Raw genomic sequence first — 17,456 nt, forward strand, 5'->3', positions numbered from 1 at the left:
ACACAGAGTGGGGTGAGGGTGGGGGGGCTGGAGAAACCTAAGGACCATATGGACATGGGCTAAGGGGTGACAGGGGCTGGCCAGGACAGGCAGCCCCACGGGCAGGCCCGAACTAGCCCTTCGCAGACGGCAGTGTCCAGCCTGGCCCCTGCTCTTGGCTCTGCCTCTTCCAGAAGCTTCTCCATCTTCTGGCAGCCACTGTCCAGATCGTGACTTAAGTTTCCCGAAACTACCCTCAGGGACTGGCCTTGCTGTAGGTTTCTCCCCAGAGATGTTTGACAGCATCTGGGCTGGTCAGCGGTTAGCAAGACGGCTCCAGACCTGGGGAAGCAGGCGTGGGGTCGGGAATGGCAGCGTTGCCGTCCCTGCCCAATGTCCTTCACGGTCCCCACGAGTCTGGTGGTTAAATGTTGGATCACACACACTCATGCACTGAAAACAGATACGAATTTTCAGATTGAGTGCGTTTTAAACCCGTGAGCAGGAGGACAGACGTTTCCTAAGTGTCCCCGTGATCTGCAAGGCGCCCCCTCCTGCTGGAATCCGTGCTCCCAGCTGACACGCACACCACTGCAGTTCCATGTCTGCCACACGCCCGCGCTCCAGCCTCAGCACACGCTCTTTGGGGAGCAGGCCCCTTGGGGAGCCGACCCCTTGGGGAACCGCTCATTAGAGCTGTGCTTCTGAGGGGCCCAATAGTTACTCTGACGAGACCATGACGATAAGGAGACACTGGGCTGGAGGCAGGCTCCCAGACACAGTGAAAATGACACGTCTGTTAGTGAGGACAGCTCCTGTTTACCAGGAACCGTCGTGAGGCTTGTCTCCTGGGTAGCTGACCAGCACATGGCCTCTCAGAGACGGCAGTGCACTTGGACTCAGCTCGCTCCCAGGACTGCGAACTTCCTGTTGCACTGGCCATAAGTTCGCAAAGCCTGCTGCACGACACAGTTTGCTGTGCTGGCATGGAGTGTCCTCTGGTCTGTCAGTGCCATGACAATTGCAGTCGTTGCCCCTGAACATCGGGGTTGCTGGGGCCACGTCTCAAGTGCAGCTGCAATTAGAGAGGCGAGTGGCAGACATGACAAGGGTGTTGCCACCCCATTCCTCCTGTGGAGTCATCTCTGTTGTCTTAACTGATGGCCCGTGTGGTCATTAGCAGAGCTCGTCTGGGAAAGGTGGGGCTGTGACCCTGGAGCTGGCAGCTAAGTGGCAGGCACAGAACCCTGATGAGCACGACTAGGAAGTGGTGACAGCTGGGCCTCGGCCTGAGACTGGGGCCTTGAACGCACACGGTGCGAGGACAGCCCAGGGAGGAGGCAGCTGCGGCCCCTCCGTCCTCGTGGTGGACGCCCCTTGCTGCTGCTACTCGCGCGGCACGCATTCAGGGAGGTGATATCCGCACCCCTCTGGTGCCTGTAGCTCCGTAACTGACTGCAGTGGGCAGGAACGCTGCCTGCTGGAGCTTACGTCCCAGAACGTAAGGCGCATATAGTACGTCAGGGACCGAGTGTGTCAGTGGTGACGGAGCGAGTGGGCCTCCAAGGGCCCTGCTTCTTCTGCAGCCGGATGCCCGGCCCGTGGGTCTCTCCAGGCTTCACATCCTCACCCAGCCCAGGGCGGCAGGAGGGCGGCTGGTGAGTGCCCGCTGTGGCCGAGGGAAGCGGCCGGTCCGTGAACAGTGATTGACACGTCAGAACGTTTTTCCTTTGGCCTCTTCTTAAACGTCCTCTCCGGGACCTCAGAGATAGGAAGAAGGATTTTGAAAATGCTTTGAGTTTTAACGATAGATCTGTTCCTGGTTTACGTTGTAACAATGCTGGTGCGCTTTGGTCTGCTCCAAGACTGAGCCATGTGGACCCTGGTAAAGAGGGCCTCCCTATAGCCCAACAGTGACGTCCCCAAGCTCGAGAGAGTACAGTCAGCCCCGTTCTCTCGGCTCGAGGGACACGTGAGGGAGTGGAAAATACGGTGTTGCTTATTTCGTGCTGTGCTTTTTCCTTTGAGGCTCTGATACCAGCCGAGGCCAGTGGCATGCTCAGTTCCCTGCTGGACGTGGTCTCCAGGCTCAGCCGCCTGCTCCCCAAAGCCGGCCGCGTCCTGGAACACCTCCCCGAATTTCTCCACACGTTGAAAATCCCTGCCTTGCTGGACACGCCCGGCTTCCACCAGGTGTGTGTTTATGTTCAGATGTGCTGGGCCTCTGTTCTTGGGCCTGCACTCTCTAGTCACATCGTCTGAGACAGCTCAGTTCAGGGGCAGGAATGCCTTTGGAGGGCTCTGGAGGCAGCAGCGTGACAAGGAGCAAGGCCTGGCATGTCCCTAAAACCCACGAGGGGCTTCGTTGACCTGCACCCACCGCGTGGCGGCTGGCGGGTTCGTTTGTTGCGTGGACCGTGAAGCTGGAAATCACTAAATCCATTGTTAGCACAAACGAGGTTCTATTGAACTTAATTCAGAGAGTAAATTGCTTTCAAAAGCCTTACGACGTTTATTTACATATAAATAATTGGCTTACAAGTTACAGGTCATTTCTGCAAATACAAGCACAACCTTGAATGAAGCTGGCGATGGTGTGCGTGTTTCTGCTTGAACTCCGTCTACCTAGGGTGGACCTGACGGGAGAGAGGGTGTCGGGAGAGGGGGTGTGAGGGGACGTGTGGACCCTGGGCTGCGGGAGGGGGTGGGGCAGAGTCAGTCCTCAGAGCAGCCCCAGAGGCAGGGCGTTGTGGGCCCATCAGCTCGAGGCTGGTTTGGAGAGCTGTCAAGTGCTTGGGCAGCCTGCAGTGCAGACAAGCATTAGAGTGTTAATTAGTCTGAGTTAGTGAGATTTTATGGGTTAATTATCTCTGGACAAACAACAAGGGTTTGCTGGTGTGTGTGTGTGTGTGTGTTTGTATGTGTGACAGTGGCATTTTCTTCTCCAACCAGCTGTGTCCCAGAGAACTTGCTACAGTGACTCGCACTGTATTCCAAGGACAGAAAAACAAAGCCCCAGCCTGGTGCTTGCTGGGCGTCCTGTGCATTCAGGGGAGCAGGGCCACGCTCAGAGGTCGGGGGGCATCCCCCAAGTTGCTGCCTTGTTGACGTGTGTTTTTCATGTGCTCTCAGGCATCCCGCAGTGGCCAGGCCCGAAGTACAGCCTTTGGTTCTTTCCAGTCTGTGATGAAGATGGTTTGCAAGGAGCAGGAGTCTTTCCTGAGCAACTCTCACGCGTTTATTAACTTGCCCAGAGTTCACGAACTCTTGGGAGATGACAAAGAAAAGTTCAACATTCCCGAAGACTCAAGTAAGGAAACAGTCATCCGTGTTTGCTTAGATTGGTTTGCGTTTTCATCATCAGCCCTGCTCTAGGGAGAGCACTCTGTCTGCGCAGAGGGTGGGTCCGCACCGGGAAACAAGTCTCTGCCCCATGCTCTAACCTTCGACCTTCCTTTTCAGTAAACGCCGCATGCAGCTGTACAAACATATTCTATGTTTTTTCTGAAATCAAAATTGCGACCGTCAATATTAAGTTTATAATTTAATGTGTAAGTTGTTAAAATATCACTAAGAGCAAGCTCTATCATGAACGCTTTAAAATTCATTGGGAGTCATGCTCTTAACTTATATTTTATGGGATTATTCCTATTGATTTTGTGCTACTTTTTGAATAAAAATAACTAGTTTTCTTTTCAAGTGGTGAATTTGGGAAGAAGAAATTAACGGTGGAAATAACCACAGCAGTCCCCTTCATACGGGGGCTTAGGCATCGGGGCATCAGGCTGAGATACTGCTTGCATTTTGAATGTCCTCCTGAGGGCTGAAAGAACTATTTGTATGGAGTGCTCGCCACTAGGTGTATATCCGACTAGTCGTTCTGGTGACCAGAATGTGCCTTCACGAAGTCCCTGGTGGTTCAGTTGAGTTAACTTTCTCTTGAACCAGCTCTCACCTCAACCATGATGAAAGCCACCATGAGGAACTGAGTGTCTGAGGGAAAACAAAGCAATTTAATATACCAAAACGATAAGTTCAGTAGCTCTGTGTAGTGCAGCAAAGAAAGCCCATAGCAGTTTATACAGCTAATTTCATAAGAAAAACCCAATTCTGGTCTCAATACTGAATTGTTGAAATGAAGATTTTTTTAGATTAAAAACCAGATGTGTTCCTTTTTTATCACTATTTTCATCTTCAGGTGTCTTTGCCATTATTTAGTACTCTTATTGATAAGTTAGTTTGAAAATGTGGCGGTCATACGTTCTTTCAAATTATTGAAGAGAACATGGTATCTTGAAGTTTCTCAGGAGACAACAGCCACTAATACAGCGTCAAGAAAAGTTATTCCTGAATTTACTGCCCAACTGCAGAACTGTATCGTAAAAAATACATATCAATCAGTAGTTGGAAAGGGAGGCGTTGAGGGTATGTAAGTGAATTTCCCTGCTACCCCAGCGCCCTGTATTGTGAGTGACACTTTTTTTTTTAACTGTGACAGCTCCATTTTGCCTGAAGCTTTATCAGGAAATTCTACAGTCTCCAAATGGTGCTTTGGTGTGGTCCTTCCTGAAACCTATACTTCATGGAAAAATACTGTACACACCGAACACCCCGAGGATTAATAAGGTCATTCGGAAGGTAAGTTTGAGCGAATGAGCATCTGAGTGACCACACAAGCTCTGCATCAGGAAGAAATCTTTCAAAATACTTAATATAATTGTGACGTAGACTGGATGACCCAAAGTTTTCCCATGTTGATTCCAGTTCACCGTGGCCTGGGTTTTTTCCCTGTTCCCGTTGTTTAACTTGGATGCGCAGAGTCCTTCTCTCGGAGGACACGGAGGCAGGAGGTGCCAGGTGGAGTAGGCACGGCTGTGAGGACAGGTAGACAGACGGGAGGACCGCGCCAGGTGGCCGGGAGACTTGGAGGACGGGTCTGGCGATGACGGCGTAATCGGCCTGCGATTTGTAGTCGGGTCAGTGAGGCTTCCTGCCTTCTCTGTGAGGCTCGTGGGCTTTGCCCGTGGACGGCGAGCCCAGGTGAAGAGGCCACAATGGTTTCTCCAGGAGGAGCGTCGAGGGCGCTCGTCTGAAGGCTCATTTCCCGTCCTTCACACCTGCACTTCCCTTGAAATGATCGCTCCATTTTCCCGGGTCTTGTTTCCTGTCTGACGGTGGCTGGTCACCTGCCGGTCACCACAGCAGACTCGGGCTGGTCTGATCCCATGGCAAACGCAGGAGGGCAGGTGGCAAGTTCTTGGTCATCGCAGCAGGGTTCCCGCCCCAGGGCTTTCTCCAGCTCACGGGTAGTTCGCCATTTTCTTGTAAAAGACCCATTTCACTGAGATTTGCAAATCTAAGATCACAGAGATGGCGTCCTTTTGCTTTAAGACATTTCTTTGTATATGTTAGAGGGACTTTCAGATTTGGTGGCTTTGTTTTCTAATATTATTAAAGTATTTCCTTATTATTTAAGTATTAGTGTTTTCAGTTTTGAAATTTTAAATTAATATCAAATATTAATATTTAGATGCTACCTAATATTTTAATAAATCTTAAATAATTTAAAATTAGACTTTGCTGAGATTTGTGTATTTCGTTTGTTTAGGGAAATAGTTCATGTACTTGTTTTTTTTCCTTTTCTCCAAATCATTTATTTTTAATTTTTATTTATTAATTTCTGTGTTCTGCTTTCCCCAGATTTGCTGTATTATAATTTTATGGATACATTGAGTGAAAGTTTTGTTGATTAATTGCACTTCGTAATTTAATAACAAACACACTTGAGTCTGAATTTTGAGTATACCCAATATATTTATAGTTCATATCTTTAATATTTTTTCCTATATAATCATTTCCTAAATAATGTCTTGTAATTGAGTTATTTATAATATTTAAATTTTTTCATTTAATTTCAGAAATGTTTATGCAAACTTTTCCTAAGCATTTCTAATCTTATAAGACACACCTAAATAATTTATATATTTTGGGATTTTATTGGCAATTTCTTTGTGCCCTAGCACGTTGTTTTAATACATTTCTGTTTGGCATTTGAAAAGGGAGAGTATGAATCTAGGATCGATTAGGACACTTTAACCTATTTAAGTTGCAGTAACTGGCTGTATATAAATATATATATTTATGAATACATAGAATATACATGTAATGGTGTGCGCGTATCCCTATTTGCAGCGCTGTCACTTTTTATCGATCTCCTAATCGGTTGTGTTGACAGCACAGCCACCTCGCATCGCTGCAGTTCGTACCCACAGCGTGGCCTTCGCCGCGAGGTTCCGCGCGTGCCCGGCCTGGCACCCGGACACTGGTGCGCTGACGGGTCGTCACACGCACAACCCCACCCGTGTCTCCAAGCTGAGAGGGGCTCGGCTGAGGCCTGTTCCGGTGCCGGGGTCCTCCCGGCTCTCAGGGTGGACGCGAGGGGCGAGGGGCGTGGGCGGGACTGTTTGCAGAGAGAAGGGTGATAGTGGGCACGGCCCACCGACACCCCAGGGAGCGGGGCGCGCTCGAGGAGACGGGGTGTGGCCCCCCAGGGTCGAAGGCACTGGCTGTGCAGGCTCCCCGGCTTGGGGCCGCCGCCGCCCCGCCCCCCCAGAGCACGTGGAGGGGCCCTCCCCACGCCTGCTTGCGCGGTGCACTAGGCTTCTGCACGCCTCGCGTGTCTCCTTAGCATCTTAAGGCTCCGCAGGGAGTGTTCTCACTGGGCTGACAGGAGAAGGTGACTCTAGGGCCCCTCTTTAACTAACGTGCACGTTTGTTCAGAGTGTATCTGCTTGTCACCCCCCTGAGACTGGTTCTGTCTGCTCCTTGTTTCTTACTGGCTGGGGGGTGACTCCAGGTTGTCCCCAGCTGCAGGCTCTGGCGACCACAGACCCTAGCAGCAAACGAGGGGCAGAGTCAGGGTTTCAGCCCCAAAGAGGGGGCCTTGTTGGCGACTTGATTTCCTAAGTCCTCTCTGCCTGTTCGTGCAAAGGCTAAGCACAGTGTACTAATGACTCCTGAGATTCAATTCTTATCAAATCCTTTCCTTATCTGTAGATGCATTTACTTTATATCTTTTAATGATGTCCCTGAGTGCATAAGTCCTAGCCATTGCGAGTTGTAGACTTTTTTCATAATAAAACAATCTGTGTCATTGATCCTTTCGGCCACGAATTTGTTTGCTATTAATATTTATAGCTTCTTTGGCTTGGCTTGATTTTTAAAACCTTTTTTGGATCCAATATAAAAACACAGTTGGCTTTGCTAGTTTTGTCTCTGCAATAGAACGTAATCTTTTTTAAGGAAACAGTTTTATTTCATTTGTCGCTGTATTTCCAGCAGCTACCCCTGAGCCTGGCTCACAGACCCTCTGTAAATATTTATTGACTAACTTTACTAAACGAGTGTGAAAATATTAGCCTTTTGAATTAGGACTTTTTTTTGGGGGAGGGCAGTGTCACTGGCCCTCATATGTGGGATCCGAACCGGGGCCCTCTGGCGTCCCAAGCCAGTTCTTAACCATCGCGCCGCTCGGCCGGCCCAGGACTTTTTTCCTATTCAAAGTTATTGTCATAATGGGCAAGTTTACTGTTACTTTTGTCATCTTTATAGTTTTGAAATTGTTCTGTGATCTTTTTTCCTCTTTTGCCAAAGGAATTTGTTTTATGGAATCTATTTTTCCCCCTTGTGGGTTTTAACACCCTGTTTATTCTCTCCCCTGTTATCAGCGCTGAGAGCTAATTGTTTCTCACATGAGAACTTTTCCAAGCTCTCGCTTTGCCTCTGCCCTCCCTGACCCCTGACCCTTGCTGTCTTTCACTGACGGGGCCGGGGGCCTTTCACGTTATCATTGTATCAACAGCCATCATTTGCAATTATAAACAATTATTTATAATTTTATCATAAATTTTCTATTATAATTTTTATTATAATTTTACATCATAACTTTTATAACCTTTTGTTCAATAATTATTATTGGCATTTGGATTAAATTTAGATCTTTGTTAACCATTTTAAAAATTAACTTTCTAAGGGCCGGCCCAGTGGCTCAGTTGGTTGCTCGAGTGCCAGCTCTGAGCAACAGTGGTTTGATTCCTGGCCTGAGCTGAGCTGCTGCTGAGCTGCCAACAGGTGGCAGGATGGCTCAGCTAAAAACAAAAAAATTAACTCTAGTTGAATGGTTTCATGACTCATCACCATTTTGATTGTCTTGTGAAATACTGTTCTTATTATATCGGTTTAACGTTTGCTCAGTTGTCTCAGGTCACTTTCTCAGGGGTATTCAGGTAGTGTGATTTCTCTCTCCTTGGAGATCTGAGGTCATGACCTTTGTACCATAGCTCGCTGGACGGAGGAATTCCTGGTTTGTGTCATTGCCCCTCAGAACTGTAGATTCTGCGCCATTGCTGGCTGACCTTCCCTTTGCAGAGAAGTCACCTGAAACTTAATTTTTGTTACTTCGTAAGTAGCTTCTTGTGTACTCCTTGATCTTACATGTTCATTCTTTTAAGTAGAATTAAACATTTTACAAGGAATGTTAGGCACCAGTCTCTTTTAATAATTTTGCCTGTTGTAAAAAGTGGTGTTTAAATTTGCAGGTGTGGGGTGTTTGTCAGCGTGATAAGCTTCCTTCTGTGGCTGCCGACTCGGTTCTCAGCCTGTTTCCTCTGGGGTCTGAACCCTCCCCGGCTTAGCTCTCTGGCATCTGTCTATGTCTCTCACTTCCCTCTTCCTTCCCTGTCTTGTGGCTCGGCCCCAGCAGCAGGGACAGTGTCCGGGTTTGTTCTCCACTCTCTCTCACTTTTCTTGAAAATATGTCAATATTTTCTACCCTGTCTCCTGTTTTTCATGAAATCAGATCTGGATAAAGGCCTGTGTTCTGATGCACACAGAGGCCTCACCTTTTACCAGAAGGATCGCCTCGTGCGCCCACTGGGATTTCCCCTGCTTTGTCATCCCTAGAAATAGGGGACGGCGCTTACCCAGGGGGGCCCACAGCACGGAAGCTGTGCAAGTCCAGATCGCTCCGCTTTGCATGATGGCAGAGGGGGGAGTTTGGACCCTGTGCAGCTCCCCTCATTGTTCAGACGTGTGGCAGCCAAGTGGACGGGGGCCATGCGCAGGCGCAGGCGCAGGGAGGGACGGCAGTGACACCTGGGCGCCCAGCTCCCGCCCCGCAGGACCGATGGCAGGGCGTCCTCCCCTCACTGTGGTGGCTGCTTTCAGCCCCCGCCCGGTGTGACCTGTGCCGGGATGAGGGGCTCCTAGTGGCCCCAGAAGATGTGGCTGGACTCCCCAACCCTCTTGAATGTTTTCTCTCTGGCATTTAGAATATTTTCAGTATAAAAATAGTGTCACAATAGACATCTCCACGGGTATAGCTTTATGTTTCATTTAAATTACTTCCTAAACATTGATTTTTTTTTTATCTTGAGAGAAAAAGGCATGAGCATTTTTGTGGGTCAGTGACTATGCATACTTTTATGATACGAAATTATTTTATAAAAACCTTACGCTAATTGACTCTGCCAGCAGCAGTTCGTGAGTACACACAGCCAGCCTTCCTCTGGCCTCGCAGTGCCGGCTGTCGTCAGACAAACGCAGAGATAGTAGCTGAGGACATGGTTTGGGGAGGAAATGTGGGAAACACTGTTTTATTTGGCCAGTGTGTTCTGGACAGTGAGGTAAACACTGGGGACACTGGTGGACAGGTGGGGGGCAGGTGGGGGCAGGTGGGGGACACCTGGATGGAGAGTCTAGAAGAGAGGGCTCGAGGACACGCCTCAGACACGAGGGCATTGGGGCGGGGCACCATGTCTGGGGGTGTCGGCCAGCCTGCAGGCGGCCATGGCAGGTCTTTGCTGTGACGGCCGGTCGCTTCACGTTTACGTCCATGTAGCTACTATGGCGCTGAAGAGGGTTCTAGCTGAAACAGAGGCATAACCAAATGCGCTTTATTTTGCAGGCTAATTACACTTTCTTTTTTGTGGACAAACTGAAGACGTTGTCAGAAACGTTGCTGAAGGTATCCAGCGCCATTCAGGGCACCGGGAATGGCCAGGCGCTCAACCAACTGCAGGTGAGTGGGGCTCCGTGGTCACGTGTGTGGGGGGCACGTGATGGCAAGTCTGCGAGGTCCGAGCGGCCCTTTGGAGGGTCTACAGTCCCCGTGGCGTGGTCTTCCCAGTGGACTAGTAATGACGCAGCATTAGACATGAGGGAAAACTTCGTATATGACCAAGTATTTTGCACACAAAAGATGCTGCCACTGTGGGAGGGATTGATAATTTATTAATGTTTGTGCATGCTTTACATCCCACATTACCTTAATGCCTTTTTGGGTGGTTGATGTACTTTCCATGTGTGGGTCTATTGGAACGATCAATTATCACTCCCTAACATCCTGATAGGTCACATCAGAACTTGGGGCGTTGGTGCAGCTCTCACTCGCCTGAAGTCTGATGGTGGGAAAACACACCTGCGTTTCCATTCGTGTTGGCTTATTTCTTACGCACCAGATGAGTAGTCCCAGGTGACTCAGAGAGCGTTCTCTGGAGCCAGCTCGCGTGGGTGGGCTTGATTCCCAGCCCCGCCCCCCACCGCAGGGGGTCCCGGGCCCGGTCACTGAACTTCTCTGTGCCTTGGGCCTCGTCTGTGAAGTGGGGAGAGGAGTTAGGAAAGGCGTATTCGATGAGTTAGGGGGTGGAAAGCACGTGGCCGTGCTTCTGTGCCTGGCTCCTCCCGGAAGTGATGCCGGGACGGGCCAGCACGTGCAGGTCCCATCGTGGGACCCAGCTGTGAGAGCAGAGGGGGGCGGGCTGGAGGGCTGGGCGCCCTCACACTGCGATGAAGCCTGACCCCGAGGGAGGACACCGGGAGGACGTCAGGTCGCAGTCTCGCCGTCGAGGTGAAGTTGCTTGTCCACGGGCCTGGCCTGTGTCAGGGGAGCCCTGACAGGGTGGCCATGGGCCAGGAGCCACCATGGCAGGTGTTGATCCAGGACAGACAGAGAGGGACTTCAGGGCACAGCAGGTAGTTGGCGTCTGTGACGCCCGTTCTTGTGGAGGGCCAGTTGTATGAGGGCCAGTCCTTGTGTATTGTTCTTTCATTCGTTTGCTAATACGGGGATCAGGCGGGCTTTTCCTTAATGGGTTGTGAGTAGTGAAGGCTTTGATAGGGGCTCTGATGCCACAGCACATAATGACACGCGGTGTTACGAGTGACAAACGGAGGCTCTACGGGGCCCTGTGAGGACATGTGGGGCGCCTGCCTCTGTACCCCCAATCAGGCCGGCTCTTGGAGAAAGCTGTAAGTTTGCTGAGTCCTGTTCACCAAGTACTCATGTCGGAAATTCAAGTGGCACATCCAGTCACTCGAAGGACATCTTACCTCAGAGGACAGAGCGTCACGGCGAGCTGTGCTGTTTGTTGGTGTCCAGGTCACGTTCAGGCAGAGTCTGCAGGTCTCGGATTTGCAGTAGCTGCCATGGTGTTGGGGGCCCGGCTCTGCCCCTAGAGGGTCAGCCTAGTGCCCTGGGGGTGCCCTGACCCTGACTTCCTTCCCTTGTCAGTTAAAAGTGACAGCACTCTCCTTGTGGAGCTGTTGCTGAGACTGAGTGACTGGTACGTACCGAGGCTCCCATAATGCCTGGCAGATGGCTAATGTCCAGTGAGAGAAGATACAGGAGATGAAAAGAAAGGGCACACCAGGGTGTCACTGTGAAGTCCTGTCCCCTGCAGACAGAGTGAAATGCATCAACATGTTGTGAACGTGGGACGTGAAAGCCGAAGTGGATGACGCGCGTATTTGGGACTTCCTCCTCCGAGGTTGCCAAGTTACAAGGTCGTGCGGTAAAGCAGCGTCAAGGAGGGTGCAACCTATATATTCTCTAGTGACCTGACTAGGCCACGTGAGGCCCACGCAGAAGCCCCCCCATAACCCTGGCGCTGGCCTCTGTGCCTCCGTGCTGTTCCCTCTCGGCCTCTCGGGTACTGGCTGCACCTGGCAGCACAGGGCAGGTGAACGCATGGCGAGCGCACACTAACAGACGGAGCCCGTTACGCTGATGAGAGTCATCCCGGAGGGCTCCCCGCAGTAAAACCGGTGACGAGGCAGGCGGAGGCGGGGCCGTCAGCGATGGGAGGACGGTGCAGACAGGACGATGGGCCAGGAGCTTGCAGAGGCGATGAGACTGAAGGAGTGAGAGCGGGCTTGGGGGACGCTGGCGCCTTTCCTGAGTGTTCCTGCAACAACGATCCCTCCTCCCGACCGGCCTGAGGTGAGGCAGCGTGCAGGGTCTCATATGAGGGGTCGCCACATGGGTTAGGAAATTGGCCAGAAGGTCAACCCATGCTTCATTCTGTTTCAATATTAGTGCACAGTTACAGTTAGACCCCAAATTGCCATAATGGTTACTTTTGTGTTTCAAGACAAAGCCCTAATCACATATTGCTTCTTTTAAAGTGGTTCACTTTATGCACCTTTTTCTTGTATAACAATGAAACTGTGAGTAAATGTAACAAGTATTGTTCAATAAGGAACAATAATGCCATTATTTTTGGTAAACGATTTTATTTTTCTTTAGAAAGCCCTGGGAAACAAATTTATAAGAAAGTTTGTAGAAAGCCAGTTGCACATCAGTGTGGACAAACTGACTGAAAAGCTACAGACATACAGTAAGTGGGCGTGGGTGTGTGAGTGAGTGTGGGTGTGTGAGTGAGTGTGGGTGTAAGTGGGTGTGTAAGTGAGTGGGTGTAAGTGGGTGTGTGAGTGAGTGGGTGTAAGTGTGTAAGTGAGTGTGGGTGTACGTGGGTGTGTAGGAGTAAGTCCCCTTTCTCAGAGGACTGTCACCAGGCTTCCATTTCTTTCTGTCTTGGGGTTTCCCAGTTGATGGTTCTGTTCAAGCTGATAGACTTGGGGCTGGGGGCGGGGCTCACTGTACCCTATCTGCTCAATGGGAGCTTTTCCAGAGGGAGATGTGGCCAGAAGCTGATGTCCACGTGCTCTTGGGGACTAGAATAGGCAGGTCCCCGGAGCCGAGGGAGTGACCACGGATGACTAACGGCCCCACATGCAATTTTGTCTACACAGTTTTGTGATTTGCTGTGTTTTTGTGTGTGTGGAGAGTGTGTAAAAACATGTTGGCATGTTTTCGCGTATGTTCACTTCTTCTGGATTAATTCTTTTATTTCTTTATGAAGTCTTGAGCAAAAGCATCTCTGTGGGTCTGTTAAGGAGGGAGGCTGGGTGGGCGGGTGGAGGGACTGCCGGCGTGGAACCCCCGAGCTGCTGTGGACTTGACCTGTTTACTGTCCGGCTCCCACTGCCCCGTTCCCGGGGCTGCAAACCAGCCTCTTCTGATTTGACTGCTTCCTTTTCACTTACGTGTAAGTGTCAGCTACGGGAACGTATGTAAAACACGGAGGTGGCACTCAGCAAGTCAGTAGCAAATTTTGCAAAGAACAGAGTTTGACTCTGGAGTGTTACATCTCATGGGGCACTGGGCTGCACGTCACGTGCATGGGGCAGTGTGCCCTGTGCCCAGGGCAGTCGCCATGTCCCGCTATGTCCCCTCTCCTCAGGAAGGGTGCTGGGCAGGACGCTGAGCCACCTGGGCGCCGGGCGCCTCCACTTCCTGGGCCATGTCTTGGCCAACCTGTCTTCGTGCGTGCGGCTGGACCGCTTCCAGGCGTTCGAGTCAACCGCCATCCTGGAGGTGAAAGCACAGGCGCTCATGCGGCAGAACAGCTTCCTGGCCAGTAAGTGTCCAGTGACCGGCGGCCCTCGGGGGCACGGTTGTCACCTGCCCACTTCTCCCTAAACTGCTGTTATGGCCCAGAAAGAAAAGAGTCTTTTCCAGATAAAACAAACTACAGCAGACTCACAGCCCGGAGTTGATGAAAGGTGGGCCTTGTCCCGTGACGACTCCTGCTGTTGTCACCGTCCTCGGCCCAGTGCCATTCACTGCGTCAGTTTTTACTAGCTTATGATGTTGTTTTATAGTTAAATCTCACAGAGCCAATTATAGTTTTCCTGAATAAATTATCTTTTGATTTCCCCCATCACTTTTATTTTCATCATAGTTTCTTGATATCCTGGGGTTGGTGGGAGACAGGACAGCACCCAATTCAACTCCATCTACTAACTGAGCACTTATTCAAGATAAATATGACGTTTTGTCATACTTGTTTTGAATAAATGTTGAATTATTTTTTTGGCTTTGTATTAGTTTTCTAGAGCTGCTGTGACAAAGAGCCAGACTGTGCAGCGTAAACACCAGAAGCTTGTCTCACAGTCTGGGGTGGAAGCCAGAGATCAAGGTGTCGGCAGGGCTGGTTCCCCACGGGGCCTCTCGGGGTTTGCAGACCCCATGTCTCCCATGTCTCTTCTCAACACCTCTGCGCCCGGATTACCCCTCTCACAAGGGTACCGGTCACATTAGAGCCCAGCTCAGTGACCCCTTTTCACTCAGTCACCTCTGCGAAGACCCTGTTACCAAAAAGCCATATTCTGAAGTACTGGGGTGCTTCATCTAGGGCTCCAACATACAAATTTTGGGGCACATAATTCAACCCATAACAGGCTTTATATGTAAAATTCAAAGACTGTGCATGGTAGAATACAGAACCCTGTGTACATTTTGAATGATAAGTAATCTTCCGAATATTAATTCTTAGGAATGCACCTGTAAAAAGAAGGAAAGTCTGATTATTTGAGCAACCTTGTGTAATCTTTTAAGTCCAGCAAAAAAGCAAAACAAACAATTTCTTTGCATTACTGACACCGTGTGGTTTTATTAAGATGAAAAAGAGACGGGCCCGGGACTAGGAGCCCTTGCTCTGTTTACCGCTAACCATCTGTGTGATGCTGAGAAGCAGCCCTGCCTCCCTGGGCGCCGCCCCGTCTGCGACGGAGGGCTGAGCGCGCCTCTGGTCCGCGGGCTTTGCAGCCGGACGGACGCCGTGCGGGCAGAGTGTGAACCGTGCCCGGGCGTCACGGCCCTGCTTTCCTTCTTCTGCCGCTAGGTGTCATATTTAACAGCTCCTTAGCCGACGAGAACTTCAGATCAGAGTCGCTGCCGCTGCCGCCTCACGTGACATACACCATCCGCACCAGCGCCTTGTACAGCATGCGGACCGACTTGGTGAAAAACCCCTTTTGGAAGTTCCATCCTCAGAGCCTACCAGCCGATGGGTTTAAATATAACTACGTCTTCGTTCCGTTACAAGACATGATCGAAAGAGCCATCATCCTGGAGCAGACGGGCCAGGAAGCCGTGGAGCCGGCTGCGCAGGCACAGGCCATCCCGTACCCCTGTCACCGCAGCGACCTGTGAGTGCGGGTGGGCGTCCTGGGCCGCTCTGTACGCTTTCCAAAGAGCATCTGAGGAACGCCATTCCCCTTCTCAGCTTCCTAAGGTTTCCCATATGCCTGAGCTGTCCAGATAGGAGGATAATGGTTGAGATCATGTGATCAACTGGAGCTTTAAACGCGACCCCAGGCGGCTGTAAATACCCTTCAGATCAGTTTGAGACATAGTGTCCCCGGGGCTGTGCATGTCGGACTCCCGGCTCCACCTACATGAACTAGGGAACCAGAAAACGGTTGTCTCCTCTTCAGCATAAATCCTTGAAAAATAGAGGTGTGTTGCCGGCAGCAGAGGGGGAGGGATTAAGTCACAGAGGCCAGGGCCGCAGGCTTTGCACAGGGGTCCAGAGGAGACCATTTCTGTGTTGTGTGAGGTCTGTAGGAGACGGGGAGGTCAGTTAGGGGCTGGAGCAGCTGGCGACAGGACTTAAAGGAGAGTCGATGAGGCATTCGAGCAGGGGTCAGGGCAGGGGCTGCCTGACAGGGGCCCCAGGAGTGAACTGGGGGTGCAGTCCACTGGGGCTTGGACCCTGGGCGGGGTTGGAAGGTGAAGGGCCCGAGAGCTGGGCTGCTGCGGAATGTGGGTCAGCTTGAGGGGCGCTGTCCCCACGGGCATCCCTGCCCACGCCCACGCTGGGGGCGCAGGCGGCAGGTGGAAAGCCCATGAGGAAGCAGGGGCCCCTGGGATTGTTAGTCATGAGAGCAGACGCTGGTCGTGCAGTGGGACCCTGGGCAGTGCCTTCCCGTCCAGTGCCTGCCTTGTGCGTCAGGGCTCGTGGCTACACTTTTTTTTTTTTTTTAAAGATTTTTATTGGGGAATTGGGGGATGGGAACAGCGCTGGGGAATTGGGGAAGGGGAACAGACAAGTTGCTGTCCTTTTGTTCTTCAGTCTAGTTGTGGAGGATGTCGCTTCACTGGCCCAAGTTGGTACCATCATTGCGCTCTTCCCGGGTGAGGCAAATCGGTCTCTGGCCTCTGGACGGCCACTCATGGAGGCTCTTGGCAGCTCACACCAGCTGCCGGTGGCTCACACTGGCTGCTGGCTACACACGGTAGCCCATGGCAACCCACTGCAGCAGGGGCTGCAGCCTATGCTGTCGCTGGCGACTCACGGCAGCCCAGCTCCAGGTCGAGCTGTTGTTCAGCATCTTAGCTGTGGAGGGCAGTGTCACTGGCCCTCATGTGGGACCTGAACCGGGGCCCTGCTGCTCAGAGCTGGCGTCCCAAGCCAGCTCTTGACCAATGAGCCACTCGGCCGGCCCAATCGTGGCTACACTTTTGGTGAGGAAGTTGGTGATGTTGCAGGAGGAAGTTGCCCACTGTGGTGGGATAAAAGGCTGAACCCACCCTACTGCACTTATGTTGGGGTGCCGTGGTGTGGCAGAGAGAGCAGGGTCAGAAAAACAGGACCGGGGGCCATTTTAACTCAGGCGCTGTAGCCTCATGCACGTCGCTGGTAAGCTTCAACCCCCTTTGTAAGATGAAGGCTTTTCTTTCCTTTCAAAGTGATGACACCTTTGACTTTGAACATTTCAGACAATGCCCTTTCACTCTTTCTTGGAGGTGGTAGTGCTAAGGGCAGGCAGGTCAGGGAAACAGCTGTTGTTGCCAAGGTGTTACCAGGGCGCCACACACACCTCGTACCAACGCAGATACCAGGGCGTGTGAGAGCGAATGGCCTTGGAGAAGTCACGTTTTTATGAGCTGTGTTCTTAGGTGAATCTCGGGAAAATCCCACCCTGAAAACTTCCTTCTGTCTCGGAAGTGTGTTGTGATCCTCAGCCGTGGCACACGGGGCCGGGCTGGTGTGGTGGGAAGCTGCGGACGCCCTCTGCTGCTCTTCACAGCAGGAAGCTGGGGTTCACAGCACGGTCCCCAGGAAGGCGTGCAGAACAGCGTCCTCCTGCAGACGGCTCGGCAGAAAGTCCAAGGCGGCCTGCGTGGCCGCTTCTCCACCCCTCCTGACTGTGTACCTGGCCAACAGGTGTTGTAAAGGGTCGGAAAGGAGACTAAAACAGATGGAGATGTGGGGTTTACCTACCCTTGTGAGTTAGAAACATTCATGCCTCAAGTTGGAGTTGGCCAAACACCCTGTGAGACTCTGGTGTCA

General features: G+C 51.4%; 1 protein-coding gene across 1 annotated transcript in view; it reads left to right on the top strand.

Annotated features, from left to right (window-relative positions):
- ABCA13 (ATP binding cassette subfamily A member 13) overlaps nt 1-17,456 on the top strand; it is a 235,256-nt gene that overhangs the window by 66,613 nt on the left and 151,187 nt on the right. The window contains exons 18-24 of the mRNA XM_019652970.1: nt 2,008-2,172; nt 3,112-3,289; nt 4,478-4,617; nt 9,944-10,057; nt 12,563-12,653; nt 13,560-13,736; nt 15,003-15,309. Of these exons, the coding sequence (XP_019508515.1) occupies nt 2,008-2,172; nt 3,112-3,289; nt 4,478-4,617; nt 9,944-10,057; nt 12,563-12,653; nt 13,560-13,736; nt 15,003-15,309 (1,172 nt within the window). The remainder of the gene's footprint in view (nt 1-2,007; nt 2,173-3,111; nt 3,290-4,477; nt 4,618-9,943; nt 10,058-12,562; nt 12,654-13,559; nt 13,737-15,002; nt 15,310-17,456) is intronic.

Source organism: Hipposideros armiger, unplaced genomic scaffold (genome assembly GCF_001890085.2).
Source record: "Hipposideros armiger isolate ML-2016 unplaced genomic scaffold, ASM189008v1 scaffold_191, whole genome shotgun sequence".
In the NCBI taxonomy this organism is placed as follows: domain Eukaryota; kingdom Metazoa; phylum Chordata; class Mammalia; order Chiroptera; family Hipposideridae; genus Hipposideros; species Hipposideros armiger.